This window comes from Elephas maximus, chromosome 24 (assembly GCF_024166365.1).
Source record: "Elephas maximus indicus isolate mEleMax1 chromosome 24, mEleMax1 primary haplotype, whole genome shotgun sequence".
NCBI lineage: Eukaryota > Metazoa > Chordata > Mammalia > Proboscidea > Elephantidae > Elephas > Elephas maximus.
The window spans coordinates 9,518,071-9,530,873 of NC_064842.1; the positions used below are offsets into that span (position 1 = coordinate 9,518,071).

A 12,803-nucleotide genomic window follows, 5' to 3' on the forward strand; every position below is an offset into this window, starting at 1 on the left:
CCCAGACTAAGAAAAAAGGCCTCCTGATCTATTTCTAAAAATTAGCCAATCAAACCCTATGGATCACAACAGAATATTTTTGATACACTGCTAGAAGATGATACAACAATAGAGCATACCAACGATCGTCAGGATGGTGCAGGACCGGGCAACATTTCGTTCTGTTATACGTAAGATCACCACTCAACAACAGCTAGCAACAATGAAAGGGAAACCCAGGAGAAACGAAAAGTAACAGCAGTATGTTGTGCTGGTGGAAGGAATGTGTGCATTGGTGGGGCTGCCTAGAATGGCTCTCAGGCTTCTTGCTTGGGTTACTGGGTATACTCCGGCAGTTATAATCTCCCAGGCAGGAAATACTATAGGAGGAGCAGGTCTGGGGCTGGAGGATGAAATGAGGTTTTTGGGACATGCTGACCTGACCTGAAATGTTCATGGAACACTCAAAATACTTCAGTATGCAGTTGGAATAAAAGTCCAGAGCTCAAACCTAGAGATAAAAATGTTGGATTCATCACCCAATTAATGTTATTTAAAACCATGGGATTATATGAGGCTGATTAGGTAGCAGGAAGACGGCCAAGCATGGAAGTGTGGTCCACCAACATCTAAGGAACAGGCCAAGGAAAGAGACACATACTTAAAAAAGAGTCACGGGGTAATTTTAATAAAGAGTACCAAATGCAGCAGAGAGATACGGAAAAAGAAGCCCTGAGACGTGAATGTTGGCCTTGGTCATGACCGTCTTCGCTGATGGTGGTGAACACCGTGGTGCGGTGGGGGCAGAGGCAGCCGAGGAAAGGGCAGGGCAAGGAGAAATGAGGAGGGGGGTCACTTTCAGAAACCGTGACTTTTGATGAAGAGCAGACAGCAACTGGAGGGAGAGAGAAGTTCAAGGAAGAGCGTGCTTTTTTCCCACCATTTGTGGTTTTCTTTTAAACAGAAAGATTTAGGGCAATTTTAGATTCAGTAGAAAGAGCTATGGAAAGGAAGTGCTTCAAGTTATAAGAAAAAGAAGGTGGCTGGTGGTTCAAGGTCTGAGATGACACATGGAGCGCTTAGATCAGGAAGAGTTACCTGGGTTTTAATCACAGCGATTCACCATTCACAGGAATTACGTTGTATAAAGTCACCATGAATACTGAGTTAGTGAATGCTAAGCCACTGCTCCCAGCAAAAAAACCAGGTTAGGTACCTGAGATCACGGGTCCATTTTCACCCAGCAGTCAATACATAACCTTGTTTTATGTATTTTTTAAAGATACCTTATTTAATATGTACTGCTGAGTCACTAACGTTGAACTCATAGCTGGCAGCACTATAACTCATGCCTGAACAAAGCTTATCTAACACACAAGTTTTTCTCTGTAAGGCACAATACAGCCTTCCTGTGCTTAGGAACACTAGCAGCGCCTTCAGCACTGTGCCAAGGGGCTGTTTTAAACAGTGAAATCAGCACAAAAATGAGGAAACACGGCAAGAAGTAGCCCGTGAGGAGGACGCTTGTTTCCAACAGGAGAACTGAAAGGAGAAGGCGGAGGGTCGCTTTGCTGGGTCAGCTGGGAACCTGAGCCTCTGAGGACTCTGACCGTCACAACTTTGCACATGTCCAAATGTGACTGCGGAAGCACCACAAGTATCAATTTTGGGGTTGCAAATCAATTTCAGTAAATAGACAAATTTACAAATACGGAATCTGTGAATAATGCGGATCGACTACATGCTTCTCCTTCAAAGGGATTTCCGTGTAGCATGTAACGCAGGTATTTCAGAAACAAAAGAATACATAAAACATTATTAATTCATGATATTTATTATTGGGTTGTTTACAGAAAGTCTTTTTTTTTTCACTGTTAATTTAGGCATAAGAATAGCTGTTTATTTTATATACTTGCTTTTAGAACTTTTATTTAAAAAAAACAAAATATTGGCTATATCTGGGAAGATAACAGTACCAATTTCTTAAAAAGTGAGGAGGACAGTTGACAGGGGTTTCGTTTTATCCCTTAGTAACTACGGCCAAACAAGGTGTAGTACTTGGCGGGGGCCTTGCCACAGATACACTTGGCTCCAGGCTGCAGCTCACGGAGTGGTTTGAAGGGGATGCAGAGACTTTTAGCGCCCATGGATGGAGCACCAGGTTCAATATCTTGATCCCTGAAATAAAAAACAAGAAGTCCATGCATTTATGTGATACACTTCTACTCCTGTTCACTGCAACACCACAAACATTTTACCTGTTAATTGCATTTACCTGGCAGTGGTTTTTTTGATCCAGTCTTCACAGTCAATTTCTCCACAGAATGGAATCTGAGCAATCTAATAAGAAAAAGAAAAAGCAGTCAGCATTGGTAACTCCTTCTCTTCTACAAAAGGTAACACTTGACTTCTCTATTAAACTTACGAGCTACAAGGATAGGCGTCCAGTCTTTTTTAGGCTATGAGACCTTTGCAAACCTGCCAGGGACTTTGCTCAGAAGGCATTAAGAGGTAGAAAAAAGTGTTTCTCTCCAGTACTTATATATTACAGAACATCAAGGCACAAGAAAGATGTCTTTGCAATACATGAAAATGTCCCAGTAACCTGTCTACAGAGTGATGCCACAGAGATGAATGAGGGGTGAGCAGACCTGAGCCTAGACTCAAGTGTAACTCCTTCTTCAATTCTGTACCACCGCCTGCTCTCCCCATGGAAGTGGTGATCGGGTGGATAAAAGGGAGATTACAAACAGTAAACGGATTCCTAAAGTGTTACTAAAAATCGGATAATCCTCACTTTATGTCACAACTGTCTCAACATGGTAGGGTAAGTGATTCATTTTTTAAAGTCCAAGGGTATTTGAAGGTCAAAAATCCTCTTATATGGAAAAAGAAACCCTGCCTTTTTTCACTGTGAGACCACATAAAATAACGGGCACAATCAGGAGTCCTGGGATTTTATTGAAATTTCGAAATTCACTACCTGTGTGAAAATCTCTAGTCCTTGGTTTTCCTTTCTAATGTTGGACTAGACAAGCATTAAGATTCCTTCCAGTTATGAATAATAAAATTTTCATAGTGAGCCTATTTCAAAATGGGGTTTGCCTGACGTAACAATTATGTAATAGTCCTGTAAAAAATCCCCGGAGACCAACGTTAACAGTACGGACAGCCAAGGTGTGGGTCATCCCCACACGTCAGGAATACCCAGCTGATAAACGGCTGGGAGGTTATCCAGCTTCCACATCAACTTCCGTTCAACATCCCCAGCCATACATTCCACGCTCAAACAAAAAGTCCCTCCTGCAAACCTGTCCCTGCTTTTGGGATTTAGGTAAAGGTCTCAAAGGCCTTCTCTAATGAGAAGTAAGGTGAAACAGAGATTGGGAAGTTAGGGAGACAGAGCAGTTCATCCGGTGAACAGTACTGCGGGATGAGAAAGTGTTAGTTATTTAAGCCTTTTACGTTCCCTCAGTAAAATGTGTTAGCCTAGTCCCCAAAGTAGACAACCTGTTATTTTGATAATCCGTCTCAGGCCAATAAAGAGCTGATAATTTCCTAGGAAAATCCTGGGAGGTGGGAGCAGGAGGGTGAGGGGATGTGGCAGCAGTGGCAATAATACGTTTTTTTTTTATTTTTTAATTTTAATATAGATATTATTTGTGCAAAAAGAAAACAGAAGCAAATACAAACCTAGAGCTATGAGAGCTGAGAAATAACACAAAGTTACTTTCCTGTATTGACACTTGATAAATCATTAGCATTTAGACAAATAAAAAACATGAAAAATATACATTCATAAAAATACTGCTTAAAATTCACTATAAAAGATAGAAAGGGGGGAACTTTATAACAGTCTCTAATTACGCAATGATAAAAATATTAAGACTTAATTACAAAGAATCTCTTTGGGTAATAAATCGAAAATTGGTTTCTTTGAAAATTTAACTTACAAAAACTTATGGGTATATTTTTCATAACTTTAACCATTGTACAGTGAAGTCTCATTTTCTTTTAAGAAAAAATACTAAGCTTTGAGAAGATTTGTCTTTCTATAATAATAATGCAAAATTTTTTAAATTAAAATGGTCATGGCATGTGAACAAATCCATGTAAAGATTTTATTAAGTATATTTGGACTTATAAACAGTAAATTTTGTAAAAATTGTATCTTTTTTCTAGCTTCAAATGAAGGTTTAAGTGGTAAGACTTGAAGTATCTCGTCATTTATGCACGCCATTCGTTAATATGCAAGGACAGTGTGTATTTTTAGGTTATTTATTCAGCCATGGAAAGGTTTTTAATTTTTTATTACTTCCACATCTATGTTTTAAAAAGACATAAATCTTTTGCAGTATGTAATTTCTTAAATTCTTTAAGCAGCAAATGTTAATGGTGAGAAATACCAATGCTCAAAAATTATAGTGGTCAATAAAGTACATGAGCAATGTATGGAAACTATAAAATACGTATATATTATTTATATATAATATTTATTTTTCATTTAATTAAAATCCTCCCTGTCATGGGTTGAATCGTATTCCCCAAAAATATTTGTCCACTTGGCTAGGCCATGATTCCCAGTATTGTGTGGTTGTCCTCCATTTTGTGATCTGATGTAATTGTCCTCCATGTTGTAAATCCTAATCTCTGCCTGTGGTTAATGAAGCAAGATTAGGTTATGTTAAAGAAGATTAGGGTGGGACGCAACATCCTTGCTTCAGTCACAGCCCTGATTCCATGTAAGGAGGGTTTCCCTGGGGTGTGGCCTGCATCACCTTTTATCATACAAGTGATAAAAGGAGAAGCAAGCAGACAGAGACCTCAGTACTACCAAGAAAGAAGAGCCAGGGGTGGGGCACATCCTTTGGACCCAGGGTTCCTGCACTGAGAACCTCCTAGACCAGGGGATGATTGATGCCAAGACATCTGGAGCTCTCCAAGGGATGCCAGGGACACAGATGTTGAAAGGAGACAAGGACCTTCCCCAGAACTGACAGAGAGAAAGCCTTCCCCTAGAGCTGACAGAGAGAGAGAAAGACTTCCCCAGAGCAGACAGAGAGAAAGCCTTCCCCAGAGCCGACAAAGAGAGAGAAAGCCCTCCCCTAGAGCCAATGCAGAGAGAGACTTCCCCTAGAGCCAACACGGAGAGAGAAAGCCTTCCCCAGAGCTGACAGAGAGAGAGAAAGCCTTCCCCTAGAGCCCACACAGAGAGAGAAAGTCTTCCCAGAGCAGACAGAGACAGAAAGCCTTCCCAGAGCAGACAAAGAGAGAGAAAGCCCTCCCCTAGAGCCGACAGAGAGAGAGCCCTCCCTTAGAGCCGACACAGAGAGAGAAAGCCTTCCCCAGAGCTGACAGAGAGAGAGAAAGCCTTCCCCAGGGCTGACAGAGAGAGAAAGCCTTCCCCTAGAGCCGACACAGAGAGAGAAAGCCTTCCCCTAGAGCTGACAGAGAGAGAGAAAGCCTTCCCCAGAGCTGACAGAGAGAGAGAAAGCCTTCCTCTAGAGCCGACACAGAGAGAGAAAGCCTTCCCCTAGAGCCCACAAAGAGAGAGAGAAAGCCTTCCCCTAGAGCCGACACAGAGAGAGAAAGCCTTCCCCAAAGCTGACAGAGAGAGAGAAAGCCTTCCCCTAGAGCCCACAGAGAGAGAGAGAGCCTTCCCCAGGGCTGACAGAGAGAGAGAAAGCCTTCCCCAGAGCTGACAGAGAGAGAGAAAGCCTTCCCCTAGAGCCGACACAGAGAGAGAAAGCCTTCCCCTAGAGCCGACACAGAGAGAGAAAGCCTTCCCCTAGAGCCTACAAAGAGAGAGAGAAAGCCTTCCCCAAAGCTGACAGAGAGAGAGAAAGCCTTCCCCTAGAGCCCACACAGAGAGAGAGAGCCTTCCCCAGGGCTGACAGAGAGAGAGAAAGCCTTCCCCGGAGCTGACACAGAGAGAGAAAGCCTTCCCCTAGAGCCCACAGAGAGAGAGAAAGCCTTCCCCTAGAGCCGACACAGAGAGAGAAAGCCTTCCCCAGAGCTGACAGAGAGAGAGTAAGCCTTCCCCTAGAGCTGGCACCCCGAGTTTGGACTCTAGCCTCCTAAACTGTGAGAGAATAAATTTGTCTGTTAAAGCCATCCATTTGTGGTATTTCTGTTATAGCAACACTAAGGCACTCCCCATGACAAATTGACTAAAATCAAGTCCTATAAATCAGTGGTATAAAAATTAAAAAAATTTTTTTTCCCACTTATACCAATAGGGAAGAGCAGAAAAGTCAAGCTTTCACCTACATTCAAGTTCCAAAGCTCCCTTCTTCCTTCTCTCCTGCTAGTAAATACAATTTTATTTCTGATAGTTTGGTTTTCGGTCAACACATCCACTCTGCCCAACACGAGGTAAGGCGAGGGGGTGGTGGAAGTAGCTACTACATACAAGAAAGAAGCTTGTTTTCTGATCCCCATGTGCTCTTTGGACATACAACTCGACACCCTATGCTCTTAGAACAGATGGTGAAACCTCTTCAGTAGCTTATCTAACACTAGAATAAAAGATATGGTTCCCCTAGATACATTTCTGTGACAGCAACAGATGAACTGGTATGTCAGTTACTCTATTGATTTATTAACTCTTATGCAATGTCTTTCATTATACTGCAAGAGTGACTACCATATTTCTATAATGAAGGAAATGAAACGATTCAATACTTAATGGAATAAAAAAAATAATCAAAAATAAATTACAGTAAGAGGAAAAATATACACTGTGTCAGATGGCCATCCATTCTCTAGCCTGGTATTAGAAGTAGGCAATTTGAGTCAAGTGACAGATTATGGATCCCAGAAAAGTGGAAGATTTCACAGGAAATAAACCGGGAATAACAAGAGATTAAATACTGTAGGATTACTGATCTGAAGATAATTCTGAGATTACTTTGACCTCATTTTACAGATGAGCAAACTCAGAACCAGAGAGATTAATTAACTTACCCAGCTCATGGAATCGGAGATATATTAACTGGTTAAGACCATAAAAAACAATTAATAGTTTGCCTTATATTCTCAGCATGAATTAAAAAAAAAAAATTGATAAAGAGAAAAGTGCATTAAACTGAGTTAGAAGAGGGATCGAAATTTTAGCACTAGCTGTGCCTCTGTGTGGTTTGAGGAAGTCCAGTTAGATTCTGGGCCATGGTTTCCTTACATGTAACCTGGGGACAGAGAGTGAGTTGTATATTTAAACACGTATATCAGTCAGAATACTGAAGTTCCTAAGTGATCTGTCCTAGTAATTAATAATTTTGAAGATCAAGATCACTTCCTCATAACAAGTAACGGTTTAGGCTAGGAGCAGCTGCATACACACAGTACGTAAACTCTATGGAATCTTAAAGAGCCATCAGCTACCTAACAACAAAAGCCTAGGTAGTTTTAAGGAGCCAGAAGTATCCACTCATCCTGACAAGCAGGTTTAGACACGTGCAATGATTCTCTTCTTCCCATGTTACTCAGAAATTCGACCAATTAAGATCTGGATAAGGATACATGGCCAGGGGGTGGAAAGACACTGACTTTTCACAGCTTGTTTCAGGAAATGCACACCACCTTAGGCTAGAACAATGCCTACACTAGGAACTTCCATCTAACTGAAAGAAAAAAGTCACGAAGACTAGTGGTAACAGAGAAGGAAGGTTGTTTAGCCAGTATATCAGGCCTAAGAAAAAGCTTAGACGTAATCAGTTCACACAGTGTTATTCAAAAACGACAGAAGGTTGTAATGCTTTGGAAAGCCAGTGGAAAATGGAGAGTATATAATGCCGAGTAACATAATTCCTTTGTATGATTAGAAACCCTGGCGGCTCAGTGGTTAAGTGTTATGGCTGTTAACCAAAAAGGCAGGAGTTCAAATCTGCCAGGCGCTCCTTGGAAACTATGGGGCAGTTCTACTCTGTCCTACAGGGTTGCTATGAGTCGGAATCGACTCAATGGCAATGGGTAGGTGGGTTTGTATGATAATACCAGGCATTAACTCAATGAGTCTTAAAATAAGATTCAGTGAAATATCTTTACATTCAAAACTTTTCAAAAGTCTCTTACCTTTCCAGAGTCTAGTACCTTCTGAAAGTCTTCCATTGTATCTGCCACGACCATATGGGTCTTTAGGTCTTCAAAAGCCCTACCAAATTAAAATTAGAGAGAATACATCATTTTTCTTACAAGCGTGACAAAGCTGTTTTTAACAAAATACATAAGCTAAACATATCTTAAGAAGCCTTGATGGTGCAGTGATTAAAGTGCTCAGCTGCTGACTGAAAGGTCAGCAGTTCTCACCCCCCTGCGGGTCCACAGGAGAAAGAACTGGCAGTCTGCTTTTGTAAAGATCACAGCCTTGGAAGCCCTATGGGGTGGTTCTACTTTGTCCTACAGGGTCACTATGAGTCAGAATCGACTTGATGGCAACAGGTAAGCACAACTTAATGAAGGAACGATAACCTGGAAGTCAGAAGAGCTCAATGTGAATCTCCACTTTGTCACTACCAGTCATCTCCAGTCATCCCAGCCACTTCCTCGCTGCACTGCTGCGAACATGAAATCCATGAGCAACGTGCCAAACACAGTGGGCGACACCTACTTGGTAACTGGTACTAGATCTGCACTGACCAGCGTTCCAGTCCTGGCCATCCTACTTACTAAAAAAAAAAAGCTCAGGGTTATTTTTTAATCCCCTCTGGTCTTCGTTTTCCCATCTATAAAATCAAAAAAGCATTCTAGCAAGTTAATTAGAATCAAATACAAAGGCACAGAAGTGTTTTGAAAAGGAAAAAACATTATTCAAGTTATAATCACATACCATGTAACTCCTTACAAAAACTTCAGGTTTTAGAAATGTAAATAAATAAATGCTCTTCTTTCCTACACTCAACCTCATACATCACGTGAGGGTCTTCCATGTGGGTGACTAAGACATAGAAGACATGCTTTTTCTTTACTCAATCTCAGGGCTTAGATCATGTGAACGCTGTACCAGCAGCTGCTTCCCCTTCCTGCAAGGCACCTAACTGGACTCTGGTTCCCAGCCTCCTGGTATGAGATGGGCCCAGGTGACTAAGTCACAGCAATGCCATCTGAGGAAGGTCCTCTAAGACAGTGGGCACGCCTCCTGCATGTTCTTCCCACCTCCCAACCTGTAATAACCTGGATGGACATGGCTGTGATCTAGTTTGGACCGTATTAAGTAACAAGGCCTAGGGGACGGAAAACCAAAACCTGCTGCCATTGAACTGACTGTGATTCATGGCGACCCCATGTGTGTCAGAGTAGACCTGCGCTCCATAGGGTCTTCAACAGCTGATGGAAATCCTAGCGGCACAGTGGTTAAAAGCTATGGTTGCTAGCCAAAAGGCTGGGGGTTCAAGCCCACCAGGCGCTCCCTGGAAACCCTATGGGGCAGTTCTACTCTGTGCTAAAGGGTCACTAGGAGTCGGAATTGACTTGATGACAACGGGTTTGGTTTTTTTTGTTTTTTATCTCACAGAGGTAGATCACCAGGTCTTTTTTCCAAGGTGCCACTGGCTATATTAGAAAAGCCAACCTTTTATTTAGTAGCCAAGTGCATACCCAGGACCCTTAGGGATGGCAGAGCCAATAAAATGTAAATAACTTGGGTTCCTGCATAACCGTGAGAAGCAGAACCACCCAGAGACCTGAAACACTCACCTCACATGTGTTTGTTCCATGAAAGAACAGTGAAGTTGTTCTTTAAACTCCTGAACTTTGGTGGTCTTTTTGTTATAGCAGCTTAGGCTACCCACTCATACAGAACTTTTTAAACAAAAAAATATCTGTTCAATAACTTCATGTTATAAAATTAATACAGTCCAAAAAAAAAAATTTTTTTTTTTTTTTTTTTTGTGGGTTACATAATCCTAGAAACAATCCAAACCTTTGACAGGGCCCATGTTATGTCCTTATTATATTAACGTAATTAATGTATACATTAGTTTCTCTGTACTATGAAAAACAAGGGTTTCCCCACAAGCTAGTATAATTTGATGCCTTTTAAAATATCAAAGTCAGTGTTATGCTAAGCTCACTTTTTTTCTTAACAAGGTTCTATCTAGAACTCAGATTTATTCAAAGAACATGTATTTTATAGTCACTGCAATACCTAAGATTAAAAAAAAATGACAAAATCAAAACTTATTACCATTAAGACAAGCTCATGTTAAATAAAAAAATATAATCTAAATTTACATATGATCTCAACGGTATACACCCACATTCACCATTCATAAAACACCAGAAGGACATATATCAAACTGTTCCCATTGATTACCGCTGGCTAGTAACATTACAGGCAGTTTTATGTTTTCTTTATTTTTTAGTATTTACAATTTTCTTACAATAAGCATGTATGCCTAATAGAAAAAAAATGTAAAAATAAAAAAATCATTGTTAAAAGTAAACTATCTAAATGCAAACTATTTAATAAGTAACTCACATATTAAAAAAAAAAAGAGAGAAGACTCAGATGTAAGTGAGAGGGGAAAAGTTGGGTAAGAGCTTCTCCTATAAAAATATCACTTAATTAAAAAATTCATCAGGCAAATATTTGCTGAGTGCCTACTCATGCATTCTAACTTCTGTATTACCACAGAAGATAACAATTAAATGAATAAGAAAAAGATTCTGTCCTCAAAGAGCTTACAGAAGTGTAAGCAATCTTTATAAAAGTGCCAACTGAAAAAATATGTTTATAAGGGTTCTTGTTCTTTTCACTGATAGCTTCTCATGGGAAAAAAACGCTCCTTTATGTAACTGTATTAACACATTTATTGAACAGAGATGTCAGTGAAAAAATGCTTTTCTGGGGGTTTTCTGAGTAGGAGTGTGTACCTGAATCACACAGAGAACACTTTAGTACTAAGACAACCAGAACCTATCTGAACCTCAATGAATCAGAGTTCCAGGTGTGAGGCTCAGGTACGTGTGTGTTCTCAAAGCCCCTAGGTGACCAGGGAAAAAGCCCTGGAAAGAACCACTGCTCTAAAGTGACCTGTTAGGATGTTCGCAACAGGGACAGGCAGCTTCCTGACATTTCATCTCTGTCTGACGTTACCACCTGCTGTGAGTTCAAACAAACTTCAAATGTACTTTTTCAGTTGTAAACCAAATGAATCCTTGAAATAACCCTTCAAGATACTTATTATCAGCCCCATTTCAGGGCAAGCAAGCTGAGAGAAGCAAAATCACTTACCTAAAAACACACAAAGTTAGCAATGAAGCCAAAAACTAGTTCACTCCTCCCAAGGCAAGACTTCTTGAGGCCTAAAGAGAGTTGTGGTTGCTAGCTGCTGTGGAGTTGGGCCCTGACAATAAAGCGAAAACGCTGCCGGTCCTGTACCAGCCCCATGACTGGATCCACAGAGTTTTCATTGGCTGATTTTTAGAAGCAGACTGCCAGGCCTTTATTCCTAGTCTGTCTTAGTCTAGAAGCCCCATGAAACCTGTTCAGCATCATAGCAACACACAAACCTCCACGGACTGACCGGTGGTGACTGCACTTGAGGTGCACCGTCCACACGGAAGGTGAGAATTCTACCACTGATTCACCACTGCCCCTGATGTGAGTTAGCAGGGGTGTTAGAAGATAAATGAATAAATAAAATACAGGCACCATCCTCCCCTAAAGTGAACCTCTATTCCCAAAAACAGTGGGCCTTTCTCTCTGCTCCGGGTGGGCAGGAAAGAAAAGTAAGTGCCACATCAACGCCACCAATTTCCCAGGGCCTCTGTCCTAAGATCTGTGACTCTAAACAGGTCCCTAGGGCTCCACAGATCAGCACGGCCCTCAGCCCCACCCCCCCCCCCCCCCAGCCCAATCACAATCGGGAGGCTCTCAGCGTTGCTGTACAGTATATAATTACCCGGCAGCTTTTAGCACTAGAGTGGCCAGGTCCTCTCTAGACCAATTAAACCACTATTTCTTGAGATGCTCAGGCACTGGTATTTTTTAAAGCATCCCAGGTGCTGCTAGTGTGTACCCGGTGGGTAAAAATCAACACCTTAATCCCTCACATTTATATGTCATAAGAGCTTGGATCGGAAATTAACTCAAATTAGTACAGGTGACAGGTTGTCCATCGCTGCAAACTTGGAAAAATAACCAAATACAAGCCAAAACCCAAAAAGGGGGACTAATTAAGTACCAAGGGAGTTCAGAGAGGGAGCTGTTCCTTCAAGTGGGGCAATCAAAGAATTCCTTGGTATAGATTTCAAAGACTGAGTAGTATATGAAGACAAGAGACATAAATGACAATTCGAAGGAACTAACCTTGTGAACAGGTTAACGTGGATGTCTTCCAAAAGAGCTTGAAGTTTAGTCTCAGCCTCATTTTCGGTGACTGTCAGCTTTTCTCCAGTGTCTCGTCTGACAGCTACAAACTGACAGCTCTTCATGTCACGTGGTCCCACTTCAAGTCTAACTGGAACTCCCTGTGTAACAAAAAGATGTGACAATAACACATGCGTGTCTTCACATGAAGGCAGACTTATCTTCTGGCTTTGTGGGCTATAAATCATAAAAATCCAAGAAACACTGCATCACCAAATTAGAAAAAAAAAAAAGGTAATATTTCTTAGATACTACACAAACCTATACCAATAAGAAGGTATTTACCTAAGGAAAAAATCTGTTGCCCGAGTGGTTCTGAGCTAAGGAAGCTCTCGATGGAAAGACATCAGACGGTAATTATCTAGGATCAGCACTCTCAATTTTTCTCACACAGCAGCACACACAGAAAATTACATGTAGCGGACACTGGATTAAACAGAGCAGGCTTCTTCAG

At 41.2% G+C, this 12,803-nt stretch overlaps 1 protein-coding gene across 1 annotated transcript in view; it reads right to left on the reverse strand.

The window, feature by feature from the left end:
* Positions 1-1,805: 1,805 nt before the first annotated feature.
* EPRS1 (glutamyl-prolyl-tRNA synthetase 1) overlaps positions 1,806-12,803 on the reverse strand; it is an 84,043-nt gene continuing 73,045 nt past the window's right edge. The window contains exons 29-32 of the mRNA XM_049867997.1: positions 12,290-12,450; positions 8,053-8,131; positions 2,255-2,319; positions 1,806-2,157 (exon numbers count right to left, since the gene is read on the reverse strand). Of these exons, the coding sequence (XP_049723954.1) occupies positions 2,007-2,157; positions 2,255-2,319; positions 8,053-8,131; positions 12,290-12,450 (456 nt within the window). The 3' untranslated portion in view covers positions 1,806-2,006. The remainder of the gene's footprint in view (positions 2,158-2,254; positions 2,320-8,052; positions 8,132-12,289; positions 12,451-12,803) is intronic.